Below are 19,617 nucleotides of genomic sequence, written 5' to 3' on the forward strand. Positions count from 1 at the left end.
GAAGAGGATGCATTAATACTGTAAGACAATGCATGTGCCTTTTGTTTATTGTTCTTAGTTATAATATGCATGGAATATATTGATTTATGTTTGTTTATTGTGCAGAAAATCATCTTTCATCTACTCATCCATGTCCTCTCATTTAGCAAATGGTTAAGTGGCTCTATTTGTCAAAAATACTCACTAATCAGACAATAATCTAATTTAAATGTAGATTATGAAGTCTTCTTCCAGGTAATAATGGAAGCATTGCACTATATATAATGAAAGATGAGGTGAGGTCCCTCCGCCCCGCCGTACCCTTTCCCTCGTCCTTTACTGATGTCCACCAGCTTCTCGATGCCGCCGCTGTCGGCCAGCGCTTTGGCGTTCTCCATGTTGCGGCTGGTGACCTCGTGCAGCGTGCAGCAGACCGACGCCACCGTCTCGTCCGACAGCACCGGCGGCGTGCCGCCCGGCAGCCGGTTCACCAGATCCCGCATGGCGTACTTCCCTGGAACGAGGACACGAGAAGGTGGACTTCATTCAGACGGAAACACTCGGCTTTGCAGGAAATGTGTGCTGGGAACGTGTCCATCGTATTGCAGTATTTTATTGTGAAGGCATTATATTTAAAGATGATGATAAATGCATCTGTGTGTGTGTGCGTGCGTGCGTGCGTGCGTGCGTGCGTGCGTGCGTGCGTGCGTGCGTGCGTGCGTGCGTGTGTGTGTGTGTGTGTGTGTGTGTGTGTGTGTGTACCTATCAGCTCCTTGTTGCGGCTGTCCAGCGCCATGTTGCGGAGGGCGGTGGCGACGGAGCAGACGACCCGGTCGTTGTCCATCCTCAGCAGCTCCACCAGGATGGGCAGACCCTTCTCTTTACGCACCGCGGCTCGGATGTAGGCCGAGAACTGGACACACACACACACACACACACACACACAGTTGTATTGCTTGAATCAGCTCATGTTAAAAATCGGAGTGTTTAGAGACGAAGTTCTACCTTCCAGTTTCCGGCGGAGAGGTTTTGCAGCGACCCGGCGGCGCCCTCCAGCGTGGCGGGGTTGGAGCTCTCGGCCAGCAGGTTGAGGTACGGCTTCACCACCACGGGGTGCCACAGAAGCTCCGCCCCCCTCAGAGGCTGGGAGAAGCCCGGGATCGGCCCGACGCCGTCCCACTGCAGCACACGCACAAACCAACACAATGTTTGTCATGTTTCCAACTTTCCGATCAGACTGAAAACAGTGAAGCGTCCCAGGTTGTTCGGACCTTGTCGTCGGACCAGCCGCCCCGCTTCCTGCCGCGCCGCCTCTTGCCCCAGCAGAGGTAGTCCAGCTCCTTGGCCGGCGAGGAGAAGCCCAGCAGGGTGTCCAGCTCCTGGTTGCCCAGCAGGCGAGAGGACGGCATCTCCACCTCCAGCCGGTACGAGAGGTTCCTCAGGGTGCAGACGCTGTTCTCCACGATCTGAGGCACAAAGAAGTCTAAATATCTCAAAAACTTTACAAAATAAATAAGTAAAAGGATTTTTTTGCCCCCTTAAACACATCAAACTTTCCAGTTTCCTTCCTCTGTATATACTGAAGGTTTTTACTCAGTTTTTATATCATTCATAGCTTGATTTATACCTAAAGCGTGGGCAAAATTGATTTTGATTACCATTAGCAAATATTTAATTAGATAATGCCTCAACTGCATAATTATACAACACTTTTTAGTAAACTCGTTATACAAAATATAATTGTCTTAATGTGAGTAATCAACTGGGGAATTTCCATGGAGATGTGTGTGTGTGTGTGTGTGTGTGTGTGTGTGTGTGTGTGTGTGTGTGTGTGTGTGTGTGTGTGTGTGTGTGTGCACCTTGCTGTCGTAGTCCGAGGTGTTGACGCAGGCTTTGAGGACGTGAAGCAGCGAGTCCACCAGACCTTCACAGCAGCGCAGCTGACTCCTCGCCTCCTCCCCTGCTGAGCTCAGGTTCCTCACACACACACACACACACACACACACACACACACACACGCACACACACACACACACGCACACAAGTACACACACATTAATTCAGACTGAAGTGCAGTGAGTGGATTCCCCCACAGGGTGGCTCAAAACCTGCCCGGATACAAGTCGAGGAGGGGGCTGGTCCTCCAATAGGAAGCTTCACTGCACAGCAGCACATAACTCCCACAATGCATTTCTATATCATCAATCTACAGCCTGAGTGCAGAGTACTGCTGGAGGCTTCTGGACGGAGACCTAGTTTCACTTAAAGATATTAGAGCGAATAAATAACCAGTTTGTGTGCAGTCAGGATCAAAGATAATGAACGAAGCCGTTCAAATTAATTTTGTTTGAGTAACTTAAAGTTATTGTGTTCTTTTTTTGCACGTAAGCACATCGGTAAACAATAAAGAAGGACGATGCACGTGCATCTTAATTTGATTTCAAAGGTTCGTTTTGAAACAGCTGCAGGATGTGAACCTTTATATAAACAGTGTGGTCGAACGCACACTGGAGACTTTATGGCTGCATAAAGTACATCACGAGGCTCTCATTGGCCGTTATGTGTTGTGGTTTTACAGAATCATTCAAGTGCAGAAGACCAATAAATCAGAAGTCATCCTTGCGTTTCAAAATGAGAATCGATTTCATGAGCAAACGGCACTTTGATAAATCTATTTTCATTAAGAAATTACAGTGGATTTGTGATGTTTTGGGGCCGTTTTAACTGAAGAAGTGAGTTTCATAAACGTAGAACAGCTGGTGATGAATGGGGACAAACATCGTCAACAAAGATGATGATTAAGATTCCGTTTCATCATCGTAGGACTCGAGCGACAAGAGGAACAAACAAAACAATAAATCTGTTACACATTCAGCGGCGGGTGCGTTTGATTCGCTCCTGCAGAGCTGTAATAGTTTATTATGACTCACACTTGTAAATAAAGAATGTCTATGTCTAAATGACAATGCTTAAGAAGGATATAATAATTAATAAGGGATGTTAATCCTTATAAGCCTTATGAAATGTGTATTAGTCACTGTTAGTGTTAGTGTTTTTATCATTTTACAAGATGGATGCCGCTAAGGACTGTATAACTTTTCCTTTAAGGGGACTATTTTGTTAGCTACACAGGAGGGCGGAGTGAGGACGTTGAGAACTGGAAACAGGGAAACTTTAGAGTGCGACACAGCCAGAGGATGACTCCGCCCCTGTGGAACTTTTAGCCAATTGCATGCTGTGAAACTAACCAATGAGAGATAGGCATTAGCGGATGCAGAGAGAGTGAAGGCTCTAAGTGGTCTGTGGACGCTGAAGCTCGTGCATCGCCTTTTTATTAAATCCGTTTTATTATAACTCATCCAATCCGGGACTCTTCTCTTGGGGCGCGCCCACCCGAAGGTGCTTGAGTTGTAACGCCTCACCTCAGGCAGCCGGTGGTGTTGCGCAGCAGCATGGAGGACTGGAACTTGACCTTGTGCTCGTCGCGGTGCGAGACGCTCCAGCCCGAGTGGGGGATGACCACCGTGTTGGTCAGCGTGGAGAGGGCGTCCCGGATGATGGTCATCTTCACCGCGTCGCACGAGGAGAGGTTCCACAGGACGCCTGTAGGGGGCGACGCGCCAACAAACAACGGTTAACGTTGTGCAGGATAGCACCAGAGAAATTATATTAAAACAAACATCTTGATTTTAGATGTTATGTTCTGCCTCTTTATCACTTCATCCTCTCTGTAAATCACTTCTGTGTTAAAACAAGGTATATTAATAAAGTTTGCACAGGTACAATAACAGAAAAGGTCATAAACGTTTGACAATGAGGGCAAATTAAAACTCAAAAGAGAGAAAAAACATTTTAATTTCACCGTAAACTGGCACGTTTTTAACGTAAGAGCCTCGCTCTCTCCTGCAAGCTGCAAGATCTCTGTCCAAATGCAATGATGTCATGAGTTTAAACCACAAAGTGTTGGTGTAAGAGAGAGGTGCAATAGGTACGGGACGCCTGCAGTGACGAGGGATTGCAGATATTTGGGTCCAACTAAAGTACGACTTTAATAGCTGAGAACCTGCCTGTTCCTAGAGCTTCACCTCGAGATGAAGACTCCTCTGTGTCTGTGAGGCGTCTCACAGCTTCTCTTCTCCAGCTCCTCTGGTATTAAACAGTGTGTGTGTGTGTGTGTGTGTGTGTGTGTGTGTGTGTGTGTGTGTGTGTGTGTGTGTGTGTGTGTGTGTGTGTGTGTGTGCTGCAGAGCCGTCAGCGGCATCCTGTTTCCAAAGCACATTATCTTAGCATCTGTCCCGAGGACTGTGCCGAGATCTGCTCCGTCAACACTGAGCTCTGAGTGTTTAAGCCGCTCTCACCTCCCACAGAACAGCCGACACACAGATTAATACACACACACACACACACTCACACACACACACACACACACACATTAATACACTGCCAGCCAGTCGGGCGGCGACACAGACCGACGCTCAGCCAGCGAGCGCCCACGCCATCACAGCGGGATCTGACTGGAGTGTTTTAGTCATCGTGATGCTGCTGCAGATGACCGGCTGGATTTTTCAAGGAGATTATTTAGTCTGTGATTGTTAGTCGGATTTTATTTAATTTTTTGGTGGGAGGTTTTGGTGATGAACGAAGAGACACTTCTGCTGTTTTATCATGCAACTTGAAAGAAAATGATCCAACATGTTCTATAATTTTATATTTTGATGCAACTTTCTCGGCTGTGCAGCCTTGGTAGAAATATGTTTAGTTAACAGTTAAAAAATAAATAAATAAATATAGCAAATGGTATATATATATATATATATATCAATTTATATAAAAAAAATATTTTTTCTTATTCTTGTTATGTGTGTATATATATATATATATATATATATATATATATATATATATATATATATATATATATATATATATATATATAATAAAACAGGTTTTTTTAATCATGGAATGATATAAATAAATAAATATATGTATATAAATAAATACATATATATATACACACACGTATATATATATATATATATATATATATAAATAAATATATATATAATATATGTTATAAATGTTCTAAAAGATATATATAATGTTTTTTTAAATCATAAATCAATCTGGTAAAGAATAAATATATATGAATACATATATAAATAAATAAATATATTAAAATAAATATATATATAAATAAGCAAATTTAAATATAAATTTATATAAATAGACATATATCAATACATGTATATATAAATATATAAATAAATATATATCTTCCCATGATTAAAATAAAATGTCCTAGTTAATATAACAATCTCCCATTTAATTGTATTTCTTGTATTTTAGTTTTTTCCTCATTTGGTTTGTTTCGTACTCTTTCGTAGCGTTGCATCAACAGAAGAAGAAGAAGAAGAAGAAGAAGAAGAAGAAGAAGAAGAAGAAGAAGAAGAAGAAGATTGCTAGAAAGCAAACCAGGATGCAAACAATTCCTCAACCGTTCCTCACAGAGTTCCTCTAAACTAAACCGACGGCGTACCGGTGACCAGCTCCCGGACTTCGTTGTCGGTGGTTTTCCGGAGGAGGCGCAGCAGAGCCGGCACGCCGCCGCAGTTCCTCAGCGCCACCTTGTTGTTGTCGGTGGCCTTGCCGTAGACCAGGTTCCTCAGGGCCCCGCAGGCGCTCTTCTGGACCTCCGTCAGCTTGTGATCCAGCAGGTCCACCAGGTGCTGGATCCCTCCCAGGTGACACACCTGCAGACCAGCGACCAATCACAGCGATGGATGAGCTACACAGAGCTAAATATCCAATACATAGAAAATATGTCTAATTATCTTTAAGCAGGGTTCAAACACATTCTGGCCAATGGATTTACATAACTTTTCATGACTTTTCCAGGTTTCTCATGAGCGTAAGAACCCTGTTTAAAGTATATTGATAATGCTTGTAGAAGTAGGAATTAAACCAACACAAATCACTTTTAAAAGGAAAAACCCTGCACTCATTCCACTTAGCACTGCTCCTCTGTAATACGTTGGCTGCAGCATCACTGTTGCATGTTCTAAACTTCCCCGTGTCATCTAGAAATAAACCCGTCTCCGGAGAGCAGCAGACGGTCCCCGCTTCCCTCTGATTCCGTGTTCAAACCGGCACCGGAAACATTTGTTTCTGGCACGCACAATAAAACGAGCCGGCGCGTTTCCAGGCCGCTCCGAAAGGCTAATTAAAAGCTCGTCACCAAACAAACCAAAAACGGCTCTAAAGTGGCTCTGGCGTGAAGCGAGTTATTTATTGCACGGGAAGCGGAGCGCGGAGGAGGAGAGCATTTGGCACCGGCGTTACCTAAAGTTTCGTTGGAGCAGATGGCGCTTTGGCAGCAAAAAAAAGTCAAATTTCAAACCCTGCGAGCTGAGAATAAACTCTTAAGAGACGGGGGAAGGGAAATCTGAGGCGTCGTGAACCAGAAACACTGGGAGGTCATTTGAAACCTCCGGCCTCCTCACCTCCACCTTGACCCGGTTGTCTCCGTAACACAGGTGCTGCAGGTAGGCAGCGGCGTTGGCCTGGACCGAGGGGAAGTGATGCTGCAGCATGTGGATGACCTCCTGCAGCTCGGGGTCACGCCACGCGAACTCCCTGAGGGGAGACAGAGAGCCGGGTTCATTCACTTTACACTTCATTTATAAAGAACCAAAAAAAGATTGAAATTGAGAAAAGTTACGATGTAAATGAGGTCGATGAATAAGCGAAAAATCGTTGTTTCTTGTGATACTTGCAGGCGTGACTGAATAAGGTGAATATGCAACATGTATCTAGCTCCCGGCACATGCGTGCTGCATACGTGTGACCGTGAGCACCTGGGGTCTTTGTGGATGCTCTCGATGGACGGCGTGCGCGTGGCGACCCGATCCACCAGTCCGGAGTGCCGGTGGGAGAAGACGGGCTCGCCGGAGACCCGGTAGGCGTCGACGTACAGCGCCGCGGTGCTCAGCCCGTAGCTGCTTCTTTGGTACGGCAGCGTGCCGCATTGGCTGGAGGCCCGAGGGAGGGTCCCCATACCTGAGGGAAGGAAGTGAGGAGGCAGGAGACACAGGTAAATTGAGATTTGGAAGATTGAAGGCCGTTTGTAGCAGAAATACAGCCAAGGCCACGGAAAAGAGGAAATATTATCGTTACATAAGAGCTTGAAAACGGGGTTTAACTCACAAACCCAAACTGTTTAAATCTAAACGAAACTAAAATGGCTCCTCAGATGCTCCACCGTCAAACTCCGCAGAGCTTTCAGCTTTAAATCATTCTGCGAAGGCTTCAATTAGGAAGCAGCCGAGTACATGAAAGGTTTCAGCCTAATTAAGTTCTGACCTCGGGGAGCGATCACAACAACAGTTCCCGGGCCTGTAAACCACGATTTCCTCCGCAGATTTTTAGAGAGATAATCTTGAAACGGAGTCCGGCTGCTCAACCAGGGGGTCGGGCCCCTGAGGGGGCCGCTGGCGTGAACAAAGAGGTCGTTTGAGGAATTTAATCCGAGTTCTTTGCAATGTTTCGAAAGATTTTTTCAGTCGAGTACTGCTATTTTAATATTCCAGATTTTTGGTACTTTCTTTGCAGCCTGACAAGTTCACATGACAATATTTAAATATGATCAGTTTGCAGCAGTTTAAAAAAAGGGTCTAATAAGCAGAACGATCAGTTTATCAGCGCCGCGCTGCAGTACCGGGGTTGGTCCTGTAGAGGGAGCCCTGCGGGTCGTGGGTGGGGCTGTGGTACAGCGGGCTGTGGAAGGAGCGCTCGTCGAAGACGGGCGTCATGTGGCAGTCGGGGGACAACGCCGCCCTCAGCTCCGGGTCCATCGGCGCCGAGTGGCCGGCGTACGAGCTGTGAAGCCCTGCAGGGGCACGGGCAAAAACATGAGTTTATTTTATTTACACATTTTATAAAAACTATTATTATGAAACTGGCTTTTCTGACATTTCCAGGAAGGCGATTTTGTTTTAATTAGATGTTTTGTAGATACTTTGTGGTCATTGTGCCAATATTGTGATAATATTGTTAATTAAAAGAATAAAACAAGGCTTTTTCCAAGCAAGTAGAAAGCAAGAAGAAGAAGAAGAAGAAGAAGAAGAAGAAGAAGAAGAAGAAGAAGAAGAAGGGAAAGAAGAAGAAGAAGGGGAAGAAGAAGGAGGAGGGAAGAAGAGAGGAGGAGGAGGAAGAGTAAGAAGAAGGAGGAGGGAAGAAGAAGAGAGGAGGAAGAGGAAGAAGAAGAAGAAGAAGAGAGGAGGAGGAGGAAGAGTAAGAAGAAGGAGGAGGGAAGAAGAAGAAGAGAGGAGGAAGAGGAAGAAAAAGAAGAAGAGAGGAGGAGGAGGAAGAAGAAGGAGGAGGGAAGAAGAAGAGGAAGAAGGAGGAGGGGGGAAGAAGAAGAAGAGGAAGAAGAAGAAAAAGAAGAAGGAGGAGGGAAGAAGAAGAAGAGAGGAGGAAGAAGAAGAAGAAGGAGGAGGGAAGAAGAAGAGGAAGAAGAAGGAGAGTAAGAAGGAGGAGGAGGGAAGAAGAAGAGAGGAGGAAGAGGAAGAAAAAGAAGAAGAGAGGAGGAGGAGGAAGAAGAAGGAGGAGGGAAGAAGAAGAGGAAGAAGGAGGAGGGGGGAAGAAGAAGAAGAGGAAGAAGAAGAAAAAGAAGAAGGAGGAGGGAAGAAGAAGAGAGGAGGAGGAGGAAGAGGAAGAAGAAGGAGGAGGGAAGAAGAAGAAGAGAGGAGGAAGAAGAAGAAGGAGGAGGGAAGAAGAAGAGGAAGAAGAAGGAGGAGCGGAAAGAAGAGAGGAGGAGGAAGAGGAAGAAGAAGGAGGAGGGAAGAAGAAGAAGAAGAAGAAGAAGAAGAAGAAGAGGAGAGGAGGGAAGAAGAAGACAGGAGGAGGAGGAAGAGGAAGAAGGAGGGAAGAAGAGAGGAGGAAGAGGAAGAAGAACTAGGGAAGAAGAAGAAGAGAGGAGGAGGAAGAGGAGAAAGAAGAGATGAAGAAGAAGAAGAGAGGAGGGGGTGGAGGAGGAAGAGGAATTAGGAGGGAAGAAGAAGAAGAGAGGAGGCAAGAAGAAGAGAGGAGGAGGAGGAAGAAGAAGGAGGAGGGGAAAAGAAGAGAGGAGGAGGAAGAAGAAGAAGGAGGGATGAAGAGAGGAGGAAGAGGAAGAGGAAAGAGGAGGGAAGATGAAAAGGAAGAAGAACTAGGGAAGAAGAAGAGTAAAAAATAAAAGAGTTTCATGTTCCATCTAAAAGTCTGCAGAATGAAACAGAAGCTGCGTAATGAAGCCGTCCGTCAAGGCGCTCATACATAAATCATTTCATCTCATACGAGTCATCTGCAGGTGAGGCCATCAAAACCATCCCATAATTTCATAACGACTCGCCCCAACCGCCGGTTACAACGACACACAGCCTCATCAGTCGGCTGCAGGCGTCACACAGCGAGTCACAGAGCAGAGGCGTCCTCCTCCTCCAATCAGAGCGCAGCTCAGTTCAGAGAGCGCTCCAATTATAACGCGGCTTTAGGGCATCAGTCTAACGAGGAGAAGAAGAAGAAGCACACACTTTGCACTTTGAGCGGGTGATGAAGCAGCTGTTTGCTTCTGCTCTTTACATAAGACGGCCTCTTATCGCGAGGAAAGAGTGGGAAAGTGGGAAATGCATTTAAAAAAAAGGTGCATTTATTGTGGCAGTTTATTGTGAGTTTATTTCTCTTTCTGAAGGAGCGAAAGACGGCAACAGAAACCGTGACCTCAAGTTTACCAGAAGATTCTTAAACTGGATGTTATTCAATATGAAATATGAAAAACTAAATAATAAGAAATGTCACAAACATTACTTTGGTTACAATAACAACCACATTTATAGATCTTAACTAAAGAATCTGCAGATATTTACACCTATTCTATTTTGTCATAATTACAAGATATCTTCCTGTAATTATGAATTATTTTCTCATAATTACAGTTGAAATGTAATCATGAGATCTTCACATAATTATGAGGTCTTAATGTAATTATGAGGTATTTTCTTGTAATTATGAGGACCGTTATTGTAGTTATGACTCTACAAGTTGCAAATTCATACCATTAAACTGTCAACATTGAGGTTGTTTTGGTGAAGTTTGCATTCTCACTGTTGATGTTGTGCGTCTGCAAAACCTCCACATATGATGGATATCATTCCACAATATGTCTTCCCTACTTTCCACTGTGAAGTTGCACATTTTTAACAACAACAAAAGGATAATCTGGCAGCTTCCGCTTGGCTGCTCCCCAGGTTTCACTACCTAAACTACGAGTGCTGCTGATCAGTAACAGCCTAATCTTGTGTATCCATCTATTGCTCATCTCGCCCTGTAATCTGGGATTACGTCAGATCTGCAGGATAACTGGGAATAAGGACTTAGGCGACGTATTAGGCCACTTAGCAGCACTGCAGGATGAAAATCACCCAGCTAGAGAATCATTTTATTTAGTTCACTGACTCGGCCTCTCACACACACACACACACACACACACACACACACACACACCATTCCTTTCCAACACATGCACAAACACAACAGCGTGACACAAAAGTCGGCGAGCATCATAGGAAAGTGATCGCAGCAGAATAAAGCCTCCCGGTGCATCAGCTGATGGAAACACCCCTATATGGGTCAGGGGGCGGGGCTTAGTGGAGTGACAGGACAGAGGAATACATGTGTGCAGCATCGGCAGCGCAGCTAACGCAGTGAATCCTGCAGCTGCTGCACAGCAACGTGTGCGGAGAAAGTTGTCAAAGGCCAGTTATGAGAGGGGAGGAGCTGCGATAGACTTTTCATCTCATTTTGCAGAAGGTCACGTCTTTTTCTTTATTTTATTAATGCATCTGGTTCAAAGCTACAGGTTTGCTCATCAAAAAGGCGTCTGAGCAGCCAGACTTAATGAACACAGAAATAATCCCTCATCTCAGCTCAGCCGCCAAGAGAAAGTCATTCTCATCATCATCATCATCATCATCATCATCTTTATACTGTAAAATCATTGTGCGTAGTCAGTTCATCATCGTAACTGCTGTGTGAGAATAAACTACTGGAAAAAGTCTTAAGAAACTGCTCTAAATAATAATAAATGTCATAAACATTACTTTCGTTACAATAACAACCACATTATCTTAACTAAAGACGAAACAGAATAATCTGCAGATATGTACACCTATTCTCTTTTGTCATAATTACAAGATATCTTCCAGTAATAATCCTGAGGTCTTATTGTAATTATGAGGACTTTTATTGTAATTATGAGGATTATTATTGTAGTAATAAGGTGTTTTAATTATGAGGTCTTTTTTTGTAATTATGAGGACTTTTCTTCTAATTATTATGAGGTATTTTAGAAGAATTATCAGAAAGTCACAGTACTACAAGACTTTTAGAAACATGAACTGCCCACGTTAATATCTATCCTTTGTAGTATTCATATATAATATTGTGATTATGTACATCTGTGATTTAGCTTGTGCATGCATTTATTACAACTATTAGACGGTTTATGATTCCAGAGGAAACTGCGACCACCTGCTGCCTCCTGATAGGAAGACAATAGATACGAACATGTGACCCGCTGCATTGTTTCCTTCAACCTGCTGCAGATCAATCCTGCAAGATTACTTCAAAACATCTACCAGGTAAAAAGGGAAATCCGCCCTCCTCAAAGATTACATTCCTTATTCTTCATACTGGCATGCATCACATGAAATGTTATCAAACCCAGCAGCATTATCTGCCAGTGCCGAAAGATAATTTGAGTAGAAACGGGCATGAAATGAGCTCTAAGCCTGGTTGGAGATAAAATCCGCTGCTTTGCTTGCAGTTCGCCTGAAAGTTATTTTGTTCATCACGCGGCTTTATTTAACGGCTCTCGCTGCTTCTCAGAGATACAGGAAGGAACTTTTGTGTGCGAACATACTAGATCAAGTCAACTTCCCCCAGACAAAGGAAAGGTTATTAAACAGGAGCGATGTGTCGAGGCTGAGGAGCGTGCACTGCTTTTTATTCACAAGTTGAATAAAAAACTAACTCTGCAGCAAAGTGATTTTTCTGAAAAAAAGGAAACTTCAACTTGAGTTTCTTCCCGGCACAGATGTTTGACCTGGTTGCATTCGACCGAACCCTCCAGAGCGCAGACTGACCTCTCTCACCAGCGGATTCAAAGAAAAGACTGAATAGAGGACGACAAGAAAAGCCTGAACCTTTCACTAGACGCGCTCTGATTGGTCCGAGAGGAACATAACAGCAAAGCCAGAGATAAAAAGCAAAAACAGTCAAGGACAAAGGATGTGAAGATCCCAGAGCTTCGCTCACACGCACAAGAACCTCGATATTAATGCACGAATATTCTCTCATGGGTGTTTAATGCTTTACTATGTCATTGAATTTAATGACTGGCTGCAGGGAACAATAACTGAACCGAAATAAAGAAGGATTCATGATTTAAGTCTTTAAAAAGATATCGTCGAGACGGCTTATTGGGTCCAATGAGGATTCAGTTTTATCCTCACATAATCATGAATTATCGTCGTATTAAATGAGATGTATAAACGGATCTTCTTGATATAAACTGTGGTCACTCCCAACCTGAGGGTCGGCACCCCTTCAGTGGGTCACGAGACGCATCTGTGTGGTCATGAGACGAAAAAAATAAAGTTTCCCCACAAATTTTAACTGTTTTTAATCTTTGCGTTGCGTGAAATAGGATTACTTTTAATTGTTTAGGCCTCAAACATTCATTGGAGGCTATAATATTGCATTCACAACAAATGTGACGCGGCGCGTTTACCGCTTTAGTTTATTAGCGCGAGTGAAAAGAGGGCGTTCACACCAAACGCAAAATCGCTCCATGAGAAAGGGGGTGTGGCTTATCGCCGTCGCGATAACTTTCATTTCCGCTATCGACCATGGAATAAATAACCACTAGTTCTGCTTTATACTTGTTGAGGAAGTCCCAAACATGTCGGAACATAAAGCGCCCTCGTGTTTGGGTTCATGACATCATCCGTAGCCGCACACAGCTCGGTGAATTTCACCGACTCCTCCAGGAACAGCGTCTGGCTTATCTCCGTAAAATGGATACCATTTCCTTCTTCCACCATGGAAATAACCACCAGTTCTGCTTTATACTTGTTGTGTAAACTCCACATATGTCGGAACATCAAACTCCATGGTGTCTGGGTTCATACTATTATCCGTAGTCCCACAACAGCGTCTCAATGAAGCCGCTGTCAGCGCTGGTTCAGGCGGAGCAGCAGCAGTTTCATTCAGAAACGGGGAGACGGCGGTGGTGACGGGCGGAGCTCCTCAACGCTGATTGGCTGACGCAACTATGACTCACGCGATTTTTTCGCCAACTCACGCGAATTCGTGCCTCGTCCTTCGCTTTGTTCGCCCCGCGTCAAACGCATCTATTGCGCCGCCTGGTGGAAATTTCGCGCCTTTGCATTGACTTTGCATTGACTTTGCATTGACTTTGCATGTAATCTGGTCGTGCAAATAAATTGTGCCGCGTTTGGTGTGAAGCATCATAACTCAGCTCATAGACTTCAGCGCCTAACATATGGTGTGATGCAGGTGATGCGGACCGACCTATGAGGCTGTCGGGTCGGGGCAGCGCGCTCCTCTGGTACAGCCCGTATGGGTCGGTCCCGTAGGCCAGCGGCTGGCTCTGCCGGGGCAGCGTGGACCCGTAGTGCTGCGGCACCGCCGTCATCCCCGAGCGCAGCGGCGACCCTGTCATGCACCGGCCCTCCACCAGGGACAGCGTGGAGCCCAGACGCCCGCCGACGCCGCCTCCCAGCATCACGCCGCCCAGCGGGCCGTCGGCCGGGGAGGGCGGCGAAGGGCAGGACAGCGGCATGGCGGCGCCGGGGAACACGGCGGCCAGAGGCTTGGGCTCCGACAGGATGGGAGAATCGTAAGTGCTGCCCTGGGACGTCCGCAGGGAGATGCGGGAGGGCGAGACGGCGCCGCCCCCGGGTGACTGGCTCCGGGACGGGAGGGAGGACATCCGCCGCAGCACCCTGCCAGACACCTGGGAGAAGAATTAGACCGTTCATATTGAGGCATCCGTTTTTATTCACTTCTACAGGTCGTTATCGTCGAGTAAAAATCAATAAATCATACACGAGTGCATTTAGCGTCAAGGGAAACGCTTTCTGTTATGACACTACACATGAAACAAGATCAATGTTAAAAGGAAGCTAAAGGAATTTAAAACCTGCACAGAGGTATCATTTAACATAGAAAATATCCTCCTCTAGAAAAATAAGAACAATTAATTGATAAAAAAGGTTCTTATATATATATATATATATATATATATATATATATATATATATATATTTTACCAGAAAAGACATATTTTAATATATATATATATATATATATATATATATATATATATATATATATATATATATATATAAAGATATTAAAGCATCTGCATTGACAAACGTCTTTATTTTTGCATCCTGCATATTCATGATTTGTTTTACAGATTTATTGAGGACCCTCCAATGTCGTTATCAAAGACATTTATTGACATTGTACTCATTTTTAATGAAGTTTGACTTGGTTCTGGGCATTCGTGTTCTCTCCAGGCCCAAAACAACCCAAAATGTCACGTACAACATCTGACAATTAAATCACTTCAACATCTCGGGTTTTCTGAATAATTGGACTCGTGCACACCGTCAATAAAGGCGTCAGTTACACGTCTGATGAAGAGCGTCAAAATCATAAGAGAACGTGAATAAACTCAGTGTGTCGGTGGAGTCGTAAATAAACAACATTTATAGATCTTAACTAAAGAATAAACAGAATAATCTGCAGATATTTACACCTATTCTCTTTTGTCATAATTACAAGATATCTTCCTGTAATTATGAATTATTTTTATTATGAGGACTTTCCTTGTAATTTTATGATGACTTTTCGTAATTATGAGGACCTTTATTGTAATTATGATGACTTTTCTTGTAATTATGAGGACTTTTAGTGTATAATTGGACTCATACACACCGTCAATAAAGGTGTCAGTTACCAGTAACGTCTGATGAAGGGCGTCAATATCATAAGAGAACGTGAATAAACTTAGTGTGTCGGCTGAGTCGTAAATAAATCACATTTCTGGGAAGATTTGACAGAACTTTTCATATTTATGGTGGCAAACATTTACTTTTTTTTATCTTCCTTATTACCAAAATGTAAAATGTCCCTCAATTACAGACTCAGCCAACTGGATGCCGATCTGCGCCGCCTTAATCCATCAGCCTCCGACGCCTCGGAGGGAAATTAAGAGCCGAGACATGTAAGCCCATCCAGAGAGGCTGCTGGGTGTGGAATAAATCAGGAGGAAAATTCAAACTCACTATTATCTGTCATTCCTCCTTCTGCTGTCATGCAGAGAGCAGCTCACCATTAGCCACAATGAAAGGGTGTTATGATTCAGTTGGAGACCATTTTTAAAGGTAGAATTTGAGTTGATTTGAAGGGTTTAGCTGAAGGTCTTCATCATTATTGAGCTGGCATTACTCTGGGGATGGAGAGGATTATTCACAGCAGGAAAACAAGCAAAAACCAGTGTGAAACATGTGAGAAGTCGACAGAAATCTCGACACAAGGTTCAATAAAGTGTCCGTGCTGGAGCTTCTCGTGAATTCATCCATTCATTCAGTTCAAAGAGACTAAAGAAGAATAATCAAGAACAATCTTTGGAATTCAGCTTTTAAAGCCAGAAAAAAAAAAAGCTCCCACCTGCCCGGAGGCTTGACCCTCCGCTCTCGGGCTTCTGGATATGGAGGCCCGGGGCTCCGAGCGCACGACGTTCTGGTTGCTGTAGTAGCTGACGCTGCTGTCCTGGTAGCCGCTGTCCGAGTACGAGGTCATGTGGGCCGAGTGGCCTCCCGAGCCTGAAGGGAACGAGAGGAGAGGAGGTGAGGAAACACTGAAGGAGGGTTAGGGAAGAGGAGGAGGAAACAAATCAGGGTTTGAGGTGATCAAACCCAGCCGGCACCGACGCTTTCACACCAGCGGTTTAATGATTTGCATTTATCTCACTGGCTTTGAACTTGTTAAAAGGCCTTCTGCATATGAATGCATGCAAATTAGTATCGGCATTAAGCCTTTATGCTGCTGCTGGAACAATAAGCACATGAATTCAATATTGCTGGCCTACTTTCTCCTGTAAGGAAGAAGGATATTTTTAAATCAGACCAGTCCAACTGTATGGATTTTTTAATTTTTTTTAAAGACCAAAAGGCAAATGTGTTTTTTAACATTTCAAACAGCTACTCAGAATTTAAATGTTTGCTGATGATATTGTAATTTATTGTAATAAGAGGGCGGTTGAACGATCTTTCGTAAAGAACTCTCAGGGTTTGCTGCAGGCCTTTTTTTTCAGATGCAAAGTCTTTGACAGTTTATTTCCTTATTTTTAAACGGATAAACCGGCTGCATCTGTGGCGGTTTAACACAAGCTGGGAGGAGGAATGATGGACCGAGGTGTCGTCCGCTCCAGTGAAGATGCCTAATGTCTAGGCTGTGGTTGTGCTTCAGAGTTCCCAGGTGTTTATATATATATATATATATATATATATATATATATATATAAATATATATATATATATATATACCTGAGAATGTTCCGACAGGACTCTTAACCTTATGGCATCAAGCCCTGTTTTCCGAAAATCCAAATGGTTAATATACCCGTACTAAATTCAGATTATCTCCTCAACCAAAAGGCATATTTGAATAATTTAAAAAGGTACAACATACAGAAAACCCTTGGGAACATAGATAATGACTTCATATATGTGTTTCTGGTATATTGGTTTCTGAACAGAAAAGGAAAAAATATATATATTTTGCAAAAAATTATAATTATCGTAAAAGTTGGGTTACGAGCCGTTACTACCTTCGGTCAGTGTCCCCGTTAGCTCCCCGCTGTAGCCAGCTGGGGCTCCTGCTAGCGCGCCGCTACTTCCCCGCTAACTTCCGCTAGCTCCCCGAATACCACCGAAGGTAGCGGGACCAGGCTCGACACCCGATTTGGGCAGAGGGGACGCGGGCAGTAGCAGCAGCAGCGGCCGGTAGCAGCAGCAGCGCTAGCTAGCAGCAGCGCTAGCTAGCAGCAGCGCTAGCTAGCAGCAGCGCTAGCTTGCGCTGCTCCTAGCTTGCGCTGCTCCTAGCTTGCGCTGCTCCTAGCTTGCGCTGCTCCTAGCTTGCTACAGCGGGGACACTGACCGGAGGTAGGAGCGGCTTGTAACCCAACTTTTACGGTGAAGGTTGTGTTTTCTTATCGTAACTATATTTGCTATATTTGAATGTAATACGTAACATAGCTCTACATGTTAAGAGTGTCTGTGAGAAGGTTAGCTTTGATTCAGTGAAGTTAAGTATTTTTTTTTTTTTTTTAAAGTAGAGAATTCACACGGCGGAGTGGAGACAGACTTCATGTTTTTGGGGTGATTTAAACTGATCTGAATAGATGCTTTTATTTGAACATGCCACCACACCTTCACTTATATTCATAGCTCAACATAAATCAGAGTAACCGCCAAGAGAAACAAGCACATCAGCCTCCGACTGGAGCGTTAATTACAAGTGGGATCTGTGGGATTTGTCGCAGAGGTACAGATTTCTCCTGCTTTGCATCATAAAAAACGACAAAGTGTGTTGACGTGGGCGTCGACCAGACGTCGAGGAAGAAAGATTGACAAGATGCTTTCGTGAGCTTCACAAAAACAGACCCTCACTGTCATGCAGGGAGGCGCGGTCCGCTTCGGGCATGAAGAGTCCCTCCTCCGCCTCCAGGTGCCGCCCGGACGCCTGCAGCACGCCGCCCTGCGACTCCCCGCCTGCAGGGGGCAGCGAGTCACACAACGTTTGTTACCTCTGCAGACGGAATCTTCTTAACAAAAGATATTAAATGCATCGATTCTTTCACACCAAAACACGCAGCGGTTCATAGCTGTGCTTTTGTTTTAATGGAAAGCCGACAGTGAGGAATGACACAGGGAACTGAGTGGAGGGATCTGTGACAGAATAGTTAATGGCTCCATTTCAAAGCCCATATATTCTGGAGGAAACATTGTTTTGTTTTGCTTCACCGGCCGGCGCTGCATTCTGGCAATTTCCAGCCCCTTTGGAGGCTGAATCGTCTTTCTACATCTGGAAAACGGCTTTCTTTACGAGCCCGAGTGATTAGATTTGATCTGATTTCAAGCTGTCGGGACCTTTTGTTTGCAGTATGAGATAGTAACACTTTACATCATTCCTTGTGGGTTCTAAATCTGCAGCGGTCACACAAAAATAAAACCTTAAAAAAGGTTAAAAAGTGAGAACTCTGTACCTGCAGACCTCCATTGAAACGACTTCTCGGATGAGCTTCAGCAGAAGAGAAGAGGAGTAAAGAGAGGAGAAAGCACAGAGACGTAAATCAAATCAGAGTCATGGACGAACAATTTATATTCAATCAGTCCAGGAAGAAGAAAGACATATATATAAAGATATATATATCCAAGGAAACTTTTTCCTCAAAACCATTTCCTCAGAGAGCAAAATCCGTCAGTGTTTCAATGATAAATTTCCATTTACTTGCCGAATTGCCAACAAATGAGTCAGTTGACCCCAGCTGGGGATCACCAGACATTACACACAGCCATGCCCCGTTACGGGCTGAGACTACCGCCTGCAGCTGGGAGCAGGAGCAAGATAAATACTGGCATCTGCAAGATTGCGACCAAAATCAAAGGTTATTGCGACACTGGTTACTAAACGTCTGAGCGTCTTCAGAGGGTCAACATTGAAGTCCCTCTCCAGAGTGATGTGAGCACGTTGTGACAGCACAATGCGCCTGTCGCCTGGCTGAGCATCATTCCTTCAAGACAACTATCACCATGATGCCTTTTTTCAGATGATTACATTGTGAATAAGTGCTCAAAGGACAAAAGGGGTCAATTTCAGCCTGAGATCTGATTTTATGAAGTTTTGATTGCTGCAATAAATAAGACGACAACAAATCTCTTCTCTTTGCATCGTTTGTTGTTCGATGCACGACATGTGTAAACGTCACGCTTTACCTGCTACTGTCTCCCGCTGGCGACTCAGCTCCCAGCATGCACCTCTCCAGCTGGCTCGCCACGATCTGCCGCTCCTCCTCCAGCTCCCGAGTCAGCCGCTCAAACTGAAGCTCCTACGGGAAGACGTTTACGGCAGCGGTTATTACAACTCGACAGCAGTTTAAAGCTCCTTTTTAAAGAGCTGTTCGATGCCAGTTAGAATTACACGTTAAGCCCATTCTGCATCGTCCCCGATGGCTTGACGGATTTCATACTGCCCGTGAGCTCGCTGAGAGGATTCTAGATTTAAAAACACTAAAACGATGCCCAGGACCTTTTTAATGGCCTTCAGTTCAGATAATTCAATAACTCGCATTTTAACCATTTCCGCTCAGAATAAAGAGGATCGAGCAGAGAGTGACCTCCGGTTCTACTCGTTGATTTAAAATAAGTACTGCACCGAGCAGAAACAATCCAATAAACATTTAAAAAAAAGATGCTCTCCACATATTGCCAAGTTTTCTAACTTAAA

General features: G+C 44.3%; 1 protein-coding gene across 1 annotated transcript in view; it reads right to left on the reverse strand.

Moving 5' to 3' along the window:
* LOC306753071 (plakophilin-4-like) overlaps positions 1 to 19,617 on the reverse strand; it is a gene marked incomplete at both ends in the record, with an annotated part of 28,203 nt that overhangs the window by 2,233 nt on the left and 6,353 nt on the right. The window contains 15 exons of the mRNA XM_079236905.1: positions 301 to 493; positions 742 to 892; positions 985 to 1,158; positions 1,251 to 1,445; positions 1,839 to 1,956; positions 3,402 to 3,582; positions 5,516 to 5,729; positions 6,480 to 6,612; positions 6,834 to 7,035; positions 7,694 to 7,864; positions 13,609 to 14,053; positions 15,778 to 15,932; positions 17,775 to 17,882; positions 18,377 to 18,411; positions 19,107 to 19,219. Coding sequence (XP_079093031.1) covers positions 301 to 493; positions 742 to 892; positions 985 to 1,158; positions 1,251 to 1,445; positions 1,839 to 1,956; positions 3,402 to 3,582; positions 5,516 to 5,729; positions 6,480 to 6,612; positions 6,834 to 7,035; positions 7,694 to 7,864; positions 13,609 to 14,053; positions 15,778 to 15,932; positions 17,775 to 17,882; positions 18,377 to 18,411; positions 19,107 to 19,219 — 2,588 coding nt within the window. The remainder of the gene's footprint in view (positions 1 to 300; positions 494 to 741; positions 893 to 984; positions 1,159 to 1,250; positions 1,446 to 1,838; positions 1,957 to 3,401; positions 3,583 to 5,515; positions 5,730 to 6,479; positions 6,613 to 6,833; positions 7,036 to 7,693; positions 7,865 to 13,608; positions 14,054 to 15,777; positions 15,933 to 17,774; positions 17,883 to 18,376; positions 18,412 to 19,106; positions 19,220 to 19,617) is intronic.

Source organism: Taurulus bubalis (genome assembly GCF_910589615.1).
Source record: "Taurulus bubalis genome assembly, chromosome: 21".
Lineage (NCBI taxonomy): Eukaryota > Metazoa > Chordata > Actinopteri > Perciformes > Cottidae > Taurulus > Taurulus bubalis.